The sequence below is a fragment of the Tetrao urogallus genome (assembly GCF_951394365.1).
Source record: "Tetrao urogallus genome assembly, chromosome: 2".
Lineage (NCBI taxonomy): Eukaryota > Metazoa > Chordata > Aves > Galliformes > Phasianidae > Tetrao > Tetrao urogallus.
Window position 1 is genome coordinate 44533171 of NC_136814.1, and position 13404 is coordinate 44546574.

The 13404-nt window shown below is 34.8% G+C and overlaps 1 protein-coding gene across 1 annotated transcript in view; it reads right to left on the reverse strand.

Moving 5' to 3' along the window:
- MAP3K4 (mitogen-activated protein kinase kinase kinase 4) overlaps window positions 1-13404 on the reverse strand; it is a gene marked incomplete at both ends in the record, with an annotated part of 73286 nt that overhangs the window by 20857 nt on the left and 39025 nt on the right. Inside the window, 8 exons of the mRNA XM_079550327.1 lie at window positions 1410-1526; window positions 2414-2510; window positions 4529-4607; window positions 7341-7419; window positions 9069-9202; window positions 10134-10295; window positions 11073-11222; window positions 12975-13241. Of these exons, the coding sequence (XP_079406453.1) occupies window positions 1410-1526; window positions 2414-2510; window positions 4529-4607; window positions 7341-7419; window positions 9069-9202; window positions 10134-10295; window positions 11073-11222; window positions 12975-13241 (1085 nt within the window). The remainder of the gene's footprint in view (window positions 1-1409; window positions 1527-2413; window positions 2511-4528; window positions 4608-7340; window positions 7420-9068; window positions 9203-10133; window positions 10296-11072; window positions 11223-12974; window positions 13242-13404) is intronic.

Here is a 13404-nt window from a genome sequence, read left to right on the forward strand (position 1 = left end):
AACTAAATATTACTACTCCAGATTTCATTTTCCAGCTATACTGAACAGCTGTTATTTGTGTTTTTTTTTTTAAAGCAAAACTTCAACAGAACTACGGCAGCATTTACGCACTATGCACTGCCCAATTCAATTGATGTATCTAGTTTCTACATTCAGCCCTTTATGGTTATGTAATGCTTATAATCATGCCATAAATGTCCAATGAGATTCTGGAAAGTGCACAAAGTTTGTGCACTTAAGTTAGTGCTTCTGCACTATTTCAGCATCTGGACCTCACACCCCTTGCATACAGAGCCAAATGCCACTTACTTGACCCAACAGATTCCACTTTTCTACTGAAGCACAAATAAACAAAATCTGTACTTAAGACTGCAACGTATTACAAGTTCTTCCGACTACATTAACAGCAGAAACTTGCTTTAAATGTATTACATTGTAATATTTGGCCATCCTTTTAACAAAACCAACTGAATAACAATCAGCAGATACCCTGTGTAATAAAAAAAAAAACAATCAAACAAGTTCTGCATTTGATTTTCAAAATCATAAAAACAAATTAATCTTTACCCTGTATGCATATAAAGGTGCCAGAATCTCCCAGAGTGAAAAGCTCTAGAATTTTACTTACTTGAAAGGGGCTTTTCAAGTGCATAGCACTGCAGATTACTGCCTGCTTTGTCTTTTTTTCAAGAGTGGGCTTAAAATGGAAGCATGAAGGATAAAAGCAGATAGTATGAATGACAAAAATTCAGGCCTTTTGTCAACAAAAAAGACTTGCAGGAAGGATACTGTATACAAAGCTGCAATTTAATACCCTCTTAAGACCTTAGTATGTGCTTTTGTTGTCCAGTTGGTATGGGTAGCAAATGAAAATCATTTTTATTGAATGAAACATTTTACTTGTCTAATCTTGTTTGCCACCATCTAATGTTTCAAAATAATGATGGCAGATAATCACAATGCCAAAATTGTTATCTAACAAAACAAAAACAAGGATAAAAACAAAACAAACAAATATCACACCTTGGGTTGATTTGTATTAAGAATCAACTTAGTGCCAAGTGTTAGTTATCAATACAACTTAGTAAAGTTATACCAAACTGACTAGATTGTGTTAATCTCATGGAAGTTTTCAACTAAATGAGTTTGTTATCTACTGACTCCAAATGTCAGAAGCACATGCTTAAACTACAAATTTGGTTGAGAGATTTTAATTCTGAGAAGGGGTTTATCATCAGTATCTACAATATAAGATCCTACTCAAGTCAAACAGGAATGAAGAAGTCAGTGGAACATACGATGGGGTGGAAAAGCACGGTGCAAATGATCTACTGGAATGCAAGTAGGTGGAAACAGTTATATGGATGATGTAAGTAGAATGAGACTGCTACGTCATGGAGCTGGGCTACCTGGTATCATTTGTACTGCTGACAGATTTGGGTTGAGCTGAGTCGCTACCGATGGGAGCGGGGCGACTGACAGTAACGTTGCAAGGGTTCCGTGCATCACAAGGGACATTCCGTGTGCTGTGGCAAGAAGAAAAACTTCAGGAAAGAGTTCAAAAAAATAATAAAGATGGAGCTGAAAGTTTACTTGAAAAAATGAAATTCTGAAGCGTGCACATTGAGGCATGACTTTAAATGTCATCCAAATACCTACAGACTTTCCTGTGAAGCAATCTTGGGTCTGAGAAGCCTCAGGAAATGTCAGTATGTGCAAGAAAAATCATCCTTAAAGTAATGACCTCCAAGTCTTTAGATTAATGCCAGCATCAGCCAGCAGCTAAGCAATTCTGAAAAAAGACAAGTGTGTAATTTGACTGTGCTGCTGTCCTTGAAAAATAAGACCTTCTGTATAAAAAGATGCATGATGAGGTCTATATGAAAACTTTCACGTCAACTCTTTCAAAGGGAAGCAAACTCATTCGTTGTTTTTAGGTTGTCAAAGATTGATAATGACGCAAAAATTCCACCAAATTCCAGAATACTACATTTTTTTTAAATCTTACCTAAAGCTAAACTACAGAAACCACTGTCACAGTCATGTAGACAGAGATTCTAAGTAGGGAAAGAAAAAAAAAAGGAAGTCTTGCTATCAAATAGTTTTCACTGAACTGAAACTTATTCCACTTCTACAGGGTTTTCAGGAAAGACAAAAAGGATGAGTGACTTCACAGTGGGGAAGCATGCACCAATAAAAACTGCAAAATAAAGGGGCAGAAGGAGAGGAAAAGAAAGTAGTTTTATTGTCTTTAAAAGCACTTCTATAGAAATTGAGATCACTAACACACCAGTTCTGTCCAACAGTTTTGTCTTCAAGAAGAAAGATATGATGTTCCACTCATTGTGTTTCAAGAGTCAGCACAGCCACAAGATGATTGAACAGTTTAGAAACATAAACTAATGCTAAATACCTGAAGCCTTCAGGAGTGGGGATGATAAGATGAGGATTTGGTGGATCACTATGGCATCGAGGTACTTTCACAGGACGGGGACTGTTTCGATGAATAGCTGCAAACATCAAAAAAACAAAAGTTAAGATCTTAACTCAAATGGCAGAAAAATTCTGTTATGAACATTTCAAGACACAAAAGTAACATTAACTGCAATTTCACAGAATTATGTGCAAACCAGCACGTATTTTCTTATCCTTTAAGAAAATATCCTAATCACTCAGATTTTAAATAAAGCCATTATAAAGCTATGAATAATAAACATTATTCACACTATATCGTGTAACACTTCATTAGAAAATAATTAAAATTCCCAAGAAAATGAAAAACCAGCAATTTGAAGATGTATACTTACTCGAATAAAAGTAAATCCTCATTATTTCAATTTCATAGTTGAAAGAATGTTTTATTATCTTACTTCAAAGTAAATACTAGCGAATTGAATAATAATTAAAAAGCAAACAACACTACTATGTCCATTTTGCATAAAAATTAGCTTTCTCAGACAACAGGAAGCAAAATGAACTAGGGAAAAAACACATGCGACAGTTTTACCAATGCTAATGCTCTTCCCTTGGCAGTCTGCAAATAAATGGTGAACAGGGAAAGGGTCACACCTAAATCAGCCACACTGACCTTCATTCATCATCATCAGCTCTTTCAGTGCCCAGAAAAGTAGTTAACAGTGTTTCCCCATTCCCCAATATCTCCCTAAGTAGTCAGACAATTATGGTGACACAAGATAGCTGATTGCTCATCAAAACCTAGACAGTTCCCTTTCTGCAAGGCCGGATTAATCATGGCAAGTTTGTTTTCTGCCTTATTTGCACTACCATGCTTGTCAGGACCAGTGCTGGTTTTCCTGCTATAATTTGCGAGGACAGTAGCAGAAGGTAGAATCCAGTCCACAAAGGTGGATACATGCTGCTTCACAAAGGAAAAAGACAAGATGAAACACCAGGAGACTCCCTGTTGTGTATCTATAGGCAACAGCATGAATGCAACTGAATTCTAAGCTTTAGGAAAGAGGGCAAAGATCACAGTGGGTTTAAGTCACTCCATACCGAATACAAACAGAACTAGGAATTCTTATTTTCTTCCTGATCACGAGACAGAAAGGAGTATCTTCAATAACTGCAGCTAGGATATAGTTTACATTCAGTTATGTTTATTTACAACACAGTGTAAAAAGTGAAAGTGCAGGTTTTGCATCACAGTACAGAATTTGACTAATATATATTTTAGGCAATACTCCTATCCAAGGAATTCTGCTGACTTAGATTGTGAAAGGTTTCTCAGTTACAAGAATTCTTCATAAAAAGTAAAACTTTCCTAAAATAACTGAAAAACTTCCTCTTGGCCAAATTACCTTCCCTTCATGCTACTGACCATCAACCCTATCCAGGAAGTGGGCATCAGGAGAAAGACAGGAAGATGTGGTATTTTGAAAGTTAAACCACTCAGTGGACTTGGGAAGAAGAAGAAAGAAACAGTGCTGAGAGAGAGGCGTGTAAAAGAGAAACACAGCTGAGGAAACATCCTTCTTCTCATGATAAACAATAAAATATCTTGATCTTTTTCTTATGCCAAACAAAGGTATTTTTTAAGCCATGACAAACTTTGATTTTGGAGAACTGATTCCCACAGCTCTATCTCATGCCTCTAAATGTAACTACTCTATACTTCAACACTTATATAAAAGTCTGTCAGAAGTGTGAACACCTGCAGCACCACAAAGAAAATTTGGGAGAGGGAGCTGTGAATGTCTGTCTGAAGTGAAAACTGCTTCTTTAACCAACCTTTAGAAAACACAATCCTCCAGAAGATCTGCAAAACTTCACAGGGATCCAAGGGCAAAATCAGACAAAAGCATCTGTAAAGCTTCTAAATTTCTTGAGTAAAACCACCATTTATCTACATTTCCCTCAGACAATCACGATTTCCCATCAAGGATCACAAAAGCTTTGAAATAAAATCTTTATTTCTCTTTCTAGCTTTTAAAAACTAATTTACAATCAAAATTATATAGCAATAGCAGCAAAACTGAAGAACCAACACCAGTAACTTCTGCCTTACCAAGGTACAGACCTGTAACAGGACTGTGAGGCTTTCCAATAACATGGCCAATGCACTCATTCATCAGAGCTTGTAAACTCTAGAAATGCAAACAGAAAATGTTGTGATATCTTACATTTCTAGAGAGTTCATAACAATACGGTAAATCTTATAGTAATAAAATTATACTGATTAAATATGTAATATCTCAAAAACTACACACTTCATTCTCCAGTCTACCAACGATATTAAACTTTAGGATGCATATAAGGTTTTGACTGTTTTTTTGGTTTTGGTTTTTTTTTTTTACATAGAAAGTCTTAATTTTGCTGTCTGCTGACCTTGGCAAAACTCAGTAACCATGAGAACTGAACAATGATTCACCATAAAAAATATTTCACAATATAAAGCCAGTGAAACTTACAATTATCCATCACTAATAAAAATGTACAATCAAGCATGCTGGAACAAAGAGAATGTTGCAACAACCTCTGCTACCTTCCCTCCATACCCTGACCCCACTCCTCAACAAGAAACAGTGAAAGAATATGGGTGAGAGTATGACAGCCTGAATCATAAGATGAAAGTCTGTAAAACAATGAATATGATGCACTGCACAGTAAAAGACATCCACCTTCCTAACCTTCCCAAGAAGTAAGTAAAACTTTTGGGAAAGAATGTTTATTAGTCAAATCATTGAACTTAGGCTCAGGCAATCTGAGCTTGATTATGAGTTGTACTCATAATTGTCCATGTAAGCTCACACAAACTATTAAATCTGACTCTGATTCAATTTACTTGTCAGAACACCAGGGATAAAATTTATCTTTGCAATAATGGAATAAAATCATGTTCTTTGGTACAGTTGCTATGAAAGCCACTTCTAACTACCAGCCACTCACACTGGTCAACATTTCTTCTAGAAATTAAAAAATGTACTGAAGACTGGAACTTGAAGCCAGATGCTACACTAACTGAAAGAACAGTGATTACATTTTAAAAAAAGTGTTTAGTCTCTGATTGGCTTATCAACTTAGACTGAGCTTAAATCTATCTCAAACTTAAATCTAGAGCTTCAAATCCAGACCTCTTTTTAACGCCATCAGGTATATATATCAGGTATATATACATATATATATATATGTATGTATGTATGTATATCTATTATATATATATGTATATATATATATATATATGTATGTATATCTATTATATATATATATATGTATTATATATATATGTATGTATGTATTATATATCAATATATGTAAATATATAGATATATATATGTATACATACATATATATACACATACATATATATATGTAAGTATATACATATATAAAATAATAATAACAATATAAATTACATATATATACAAAATAATTTCAGTAAGAGATTAAGATTGACATAGGCATTTCTAGGTAAAATTCTGTAAATTGGTGTTATACAGCAGTCAAACTAAATTATCATAAGGAGCTTCAAGCACTGCTCTCCAAAACTGAAATCCAGCTCTAACAAAGCAAAACTTCAGAAACGCAGTGAAGGTTTTGTTTTTTTTCCTCTTTCTCTCGTACTTGTTCCATGTCCAAACTTAATCTATATTACATAATATTGGCTTTGAATTTTTTTTGTATATGTGAAACATCTGTCATAAAAACCCGTTTGAGGAAATGTCAAGGTATATTAGATAATTACCAGTCAACAAACTAACTCATGCATGATTGCTTGTTAGCACAAGCATGGTCACAAGAAAGTATCAGTTCCACTTACAGACAAAATTACCAGTTTTTAATGTCATGGGCCACATTATTTCCTCCTTAGAAGCTTCCTCATAAATAACAACCTCTAGCAAGATAGTAATACCAAAATACACACACATTACTCTTCAGAATAGCAGGTACCTCTGAAACTGCATCAAATCAGATAAGTAAAGCTGAGGGGCTACTTACTAAAACTACAGTATTACTGTATTACCATCGTAAGCTTAACCTTCTCATTCAGGCAGACAACTCTTTTACGGCAACATAGACACAGAAGAACAAAAACATACCTTAGTTGAGAGCTGTTGGCAAAAATATAAGTAGAAACTATAAACTACATAGTTTCTGTATTAAGCAAGACTAAAGTGGCTAGCATAACAGATCTTGAAACTAAAAATAAAAAATAAAAAAATCAGAGAGACTTTGTGGCAACTGTACTTTTACTTCTGTGTAGTACTGTATCAAGATCAGAAATAAATCCTCAGGATTTTATTTCCACAGAAGAAAAGGGAAGGCAAAGCAATGAAAAAAAAACCAACAGTATTGGTTGCAGTCCAGTTAGTTACATAATAGTTACAGTCTATTGGTATTTTCACAGTAAAAACAAAAGAGACATTCCTTAAAATCAATTTGATATCATCATAATTTGAAGAAATACACTTAAGCGATTGTGCTTTTGTATTCATAAGGTCAGTGAACTTCGGGTGCTAAGACTCAGAAGCTTGTATTCAGAAATGTATTAGGATATTCACTTTTTTTTTTATTAACTCTGCAGTAAAGGCCCTATCAAATTCTCCCTCCCCTCCAGAGACAGGCCTCCCAGGACAGCACAGGCAAACCGTCAGCAATTTGAAAATATTAATGCCAGTGGTCATAACCATACACTGTTCATAACTTTATGAACTAAAGAGATGTCATCATCATCATCATCAGTTATACACAACAGCAATTTCCAGAGCATCTGTAGTCAGATACAGCTTCATAAAAAACCACCCCTGATAACAGACAGTGATTGAAACACTTCCCAAATGCTTAGAAATAAATAACAATCAGAATAACTTATTCCATACCAAGAAATCATCTTCTGGGAGAGCCGAAATAAATGCTGGTTCAATGGCTTGAAGAAAATCAAAACCTTGAGTTGCCCACCTATCTCAGAGATAGACAACAGGAATTAGACAACATGAAAGCCATCACAAGAGTTTCAACAACATCAAAGAAAAGCAAATGGTAGCTATACAGATTTTTTTTCATACTTTTAAGAGGAAAAATAAGAAAACAATTTAATATATTAAAGGTAACATATTTAACTCATACTAATATTTGCTGAGTTACATGCAGATAAAGCCTGATTTTAACAAGGACACTGTCAAATAAAGCAAGCAGATGGCTGAATATTGATAAATGTACTATATCAACCCATTGAATGCTCATATATGTACTATCTTCAGGTATGGTACAATCAATTCACTCACAATGTTTTAGAGTAACAAGCCAAACCACAATGTCCCCATCCTAAATTATCATTTTGAAACAAGATAAAAAGACTACCAATGATTTTTTAAGAACCTGATCAGTACGAATTGGGCATCACTGGTTTCAGAGCCAGAGATTGGTAACAAATAATTAACTTGGCTTGAGTGACTTGTGCCTTTAGCTATTCCCTGATACTGCTAGCTAAAACTGGCAGCTGCAATCCACGAGGTACAAGTAAATTATAGCAGCTACCTAACTAGGCTATTCAGACATGCTTCAGACTATTCAATCTTTCTTCCTCTTCTGCCTGCAAGTAAAACAGACCACCTCTAGGAAAGACTGATCAGCCCTATTCTTCAACAGAAAAATAAAAATAAAAAATAAATAAAATAAATTTAAAAATAAAAACATTGGCAAGCACAGATCAATATAAAGCATCTACTATAAAGCAACAGAATTCTACAAAATTCTGATCTGTCAGCTGCAAAACACTGCAAAACCACGTAAATAAATCAAGCTACAGTATCATTCTTGTTCAGTCATCCCAGCCTCTAGTTTACATCCTCAAGATAATGAAGATAACGCAGATCCTCTTTTTCTTCTTTTTTTTTCTTTTTTTTTCTTTTTTTTTTTCTTATGTTAGCATCCTGCAATAGAGTTTCACAGTACTAACTCTAACTCTAAGCAGAGTTTGAGAGATCACTAGGCCCAACAGTACTCTCAACAGACTGAGGAAACATGCATTCTGATATCTGTAATGTAGTTCTAGATATAGTCAGTTTAACTATTGCTTCATATAAATCTGAAGAATTTTCACCAGTGTGGAAACACTTCTTCCTCATCTGTGGGCCATACATTCAGAAAAGACTGACAGAAAGGACTTGTACAGGAGGCAAAAGCTCTTACGTGGACATCATTTCTGCAACCACACAAAACAACAGTTCTTTCTCTGTACAATACTCTGAGAACAACTGTTGCATACACAGCAGTCTTTATAGACGCCTGGTCGCATACTACTTTCGTCCAGAGCTAATAGCCCACACCCAGTTTCTGAACTGTTTGAGTCCAATGATCTCCACTTTTTCTTCCTATCAACTAATAGGAGGCAAGATGTTCAGCAGAAGACTATGCGAAGCAACTGAGGGCTTCATTTGGCTTTATGTATTTACAGTTCAATTTACTTTCAAAACTCAAGTACCAGAAGCATTAATACTTCAAAAGAATTGCTTCTAAACAATTAATCAGTGTTCACAGCATGAAGAATCCTCCATATTATTTAAAAGTAACACAAATTACTGTGACATTAACAAGTTTGCTGTTACCTGGGTCGAGTGCCTCGGCCACTCTCACATTTTGTTAGCACGTAGTTCATCCATTTTCTGGCAAAGCTGATATACTTGTCTCCAATTTTCTGCCTGAATTCTCCAGACATCAGACGAACAACTTCTTTATGGTACTGTAAGAAATCAAAGATTATTTTTCAAATAATAATAGTAATATCAGAAGTATTATTTGCAATATTCACCAGAGTATTTTCAGGCTAAGAAAACTTTGTGCAGGGTAACAATCACATCCTATTATCAGACAAAATGATTTCATGCAAGCAGTTGCATAATTATAGAAAGAAATGTAAACGTATATGACACAAAATGTATTATAGTGAGGGGCAGCACTTAAGCCATAATGTATTATTGTGTACATATGGGCATATGCTGATGTTTAGTAGTGTACACATTTAAGTAATATCCTACGTATATGCACAGATCCATAATCAGAGACTGAACTTCAAAGTAATGTTTATTTCCAGTAGCATTGCAGATAATCCAGAGAAAAAAAATGAGTTGTATATAAACATTAAAAAAAAATCAGAAGTACCACATGTTTTTTAGAAGACTATCCTTAGAAGTATGTCAGCATAAAAAAATATATATATATCTAGAAACTTAAAAGGTCACAGGAATCAAATAAGGAAACATTATACACTGTATAAACATGACATTTTCTCATCAGCACTGTAGGGAAAACACTCAAAAGCCATATTCAGTACATCAAAGAACCACCATAAACTTCGAAAGGAAGCTCTAATGTCTTTTTATGCTACTCCTGGTTGAAAAACAGTGAGAAGCCAAGTTACACAATGACACTCAATACCAAAGATTTCTGATTTCATCTAGAACATAACTAGGTAGCAGAGCTTGCAAGACTACATTTGAATTTAGCAAGTTCTTAACACTTTTTAAGTTTCAGACATTACTAATTGGAGTCTGTAATATCTCTCTGTTCTTTTTCAATCTTTTTCATTCATAGTTTTTAAGTGTTCTGATAGTTTCACATCAATTATGCAAATCATATTATTATTCTTGTCATTAACTCTTTGTTTTCCTTACCTCAAACCCAAAATTGTAAGCCTGAATCATGGCTTCCCGGTAGTACTGCTGCAAAGTCACAGATTCAGATTCATCAACTTCAGCATCGAACTCAGATGTGAACATATGATCAACTCTGTCAATGGCACTGCTTATCTTATTGCATAGCTGCAATGCATCATTCTAAACAACAACAACAAAACAGGATCACATTATTTATATTTGACTGCTGAGTAGTTTATGGCAAGCACAAATCTGATGATTACATTATTTTAAATGCAGATGTACTTTAACGTCACCACAGTTCATTCAGATTCACAATAACGAGTACTAGTCAGAATTTGCACTAAGCAAGTCTTATAATTAAATGCGGTATTGCAAATTCATTTTGTTTGCTTGTATGAGATCAACTTTAAAAACAAAGAAAGCAAAGGAAGAAAGAAAGAAAATAAGCTTTACTATCTACAATATGACCGAGTCATTGGTGATACTTTAGCAATGTTGTGTACATAGCTTCTACTGAATTCAAGAGGAAATACAGGGCCCTGATACTGAAAATTCAACACAGAAATATCTTGGTATTTCTGGATCTTTAAAAAAAAAAAAAGAAAAAAAGAAAAAAAGAAAAAAACAAAATAAAAATCAAATACTTTCCTTCCATTCACAAATCCTCTCAAACACAGACATTATTTTTTCTGTTACTATATTTCTACTGCGTTACAGACTTGTTACCCACATAGCTAATATAACAATGATTATACTAACATTGCTCAAAATTACATTCACACATCCTTAGCAAAAACAGAATGAAAACTGTAATGAAAATAAATTCCAATGGTCTTGTACAAATTACAGCTGCAGAACGTCATTAGCCTTGCAGTCAACTCTCCTTACACATCTCTACTTACCAGTGATCAAAGTAAAATCATTTTTACTGAGATAATCTGGAATACTGCTTACCTTTAGTTGCTGCAGAGCTTTGGCAATGACTGGTTGGCTCGATGTCTGTTCCTGGTGGAGAGATATGAGCCCTTCTATAGATTGTTGGAAAGCTTTTCGCTGACTCACAAGGTGGGCAGACTGAATGACTACGAGAAGGAGGTTGTCAACCTAGGAATATGAGATACCACTAGTCCTTATCAACAAAACCTTCCCTCTACAAGCACGTCCTGCATTGGCAAATTCCAACTGGAAATTTTTGGAATTTTAACATATTATATGGTTTCTCTCTTTGCTACTCATCAGAATTCTTAATTCACACTGAAAAGCTTGATGCTGGCAATAGAGCTTGATAAACACTCATCTTTCAAGCACAGGTCTATAAGGTTAAATGCCACAAGAAGTTTTCAAGGGGAATATACTACTATTCGTTTCTGGAAAGATGATTAACTTGTTGAAAATTGGGAAACATCATGTTAAAAAATTATCTTAAAAATATTTATACAACGGCAATATCTAAGTGTAAAAATTATACTTCCTCCAAGCAGACAGAGGTAACAATCAACATAAACAAATTTTATCCAAGTGAGGCAATATATTTGAGAGGAACTGCAAAAAACATTGACTTAACCCACAGTGTTTGCTCAGATTTTGAAAATTACTAAAATATAAGAGTATGTTTGGAAAATCAGAGCTCTGATATTACAGGCTTTTATAAAAGTACATAGAATAGCAAGTGGTGCTATCTTTGCTGTGCCGCTGTCAATTTCAAAATACAGAAAAGGGAGTTGAAAAATGTTACAAAACAATATGTATTTCATCTGCATTTTTTAAATCTCCCCAGTAAACAATATTTTCAAACTCAAATTTCTTTAAATTTTGATGGCACTCTTCTACTTTAAAAAAAAAAAACCACCTTTTCTCAAGTTTAAATATTTTCTCTAGCTTGCAATTAAAGCAGTGTGCAATTCAGAAGAGATTATTAAATGTTACGTAGACACAAACATAAATGCATCCATATTATATTATCTAAGTCAGATGTGATGCCATTTGCAAACTGAATTCTATCTTCTGCTGTTTTCATTTACTGAATGAAATGTTACCTTCACTATAAGTCCAATGAAATTCTAAAAACTTAATTAAAAGCCTTTTTGTTTGTTTTTTACTGTTTAGTCTTGCCTACAGATAAACAGTGTTACATACAGAAGTGGTATTTTCTATTTTCAACTGCCTGTAGCTGCTGGAGGCCCTCAGAACATCTGACGCCACACCCAGTGATACGGAAAGTCAGTCTGTCAGTAGACAGGAGAGCCCATTTATGGTAGGGATCCAAGGAACTGCATGACATACTAAAAGGAAAATTCACTTAGCTTACCATAAGGGCATGCAAACAGGATGGGCAGGGAGTTGCAGTTGGCTCAGATACTATAGCACAGCAGAACTACTGGCAGGAACCCCCAGTGGCTTGGAATGAAGGGAAGTATGACTGGAAATATTTCTTCCTGAAGAGCCACTGAACATCCAGTAACTCCACAGATATTTTACTTCAAATGTCACAATTCTCTCAAGACTGAAACTAATTTGTTTCAGTGTGTGGAAAACATGCAACTGACCTACGTTACTGAAGATTGGTGAGTTCTTAATAAAACATGAAAGTCAACCCATCTGAACACCAAATAAGACTTTAAAACGTCTTACTACAAAAATCTATCCCTGAAAAACGTACACGGTAGAGATTAATACTTTCAAGGAACATAAAAATTCAGTGGAGTCTACTAACACAGCTAAGAATCAATCTTGTGCTCTAATTTAAAGCACTACACGTAAAATGAAACATGCCTCAATTAAATCATTTTGGAAGGGGAAGACTTCAAAAAAGGGTGGAGATCACACAAACAGGCAAAACCAAAAGAAGCAACCCACCTGCATGCTTCGTAGCGTATCAACAGTTTCCACTTGTGGCACTACTTTGACGGGTTGGCCCTCCCATGCACTCCACATGTCACCCACATCATGGTCTTTGTCACTGTGTTTGGTCATTATTAAATAGGCCTCATACGCAACCTCATCTGAATCTTTTGAGCAATCTTTTCCAGCAGCCGCATTTAGGAGCTGCAATATCACAGACTTTTCACCTGCAATACTATTTGGAACAAATACTTGTAAATTCTCGAGTCCAGAGATTTGTACCTGTAGAAGGAAATAAAATGAGATTGAATGAATGAACTTCAGTTTCTCTGAGATAAATAAAATAGGGACATGTCATCTAATTTAAACAACTTATCTCAAGTAGCTGTACAATATGCATGCTAAAGCAATATTTTTAACCAAATCAGGAGTCAGAATCGGACTC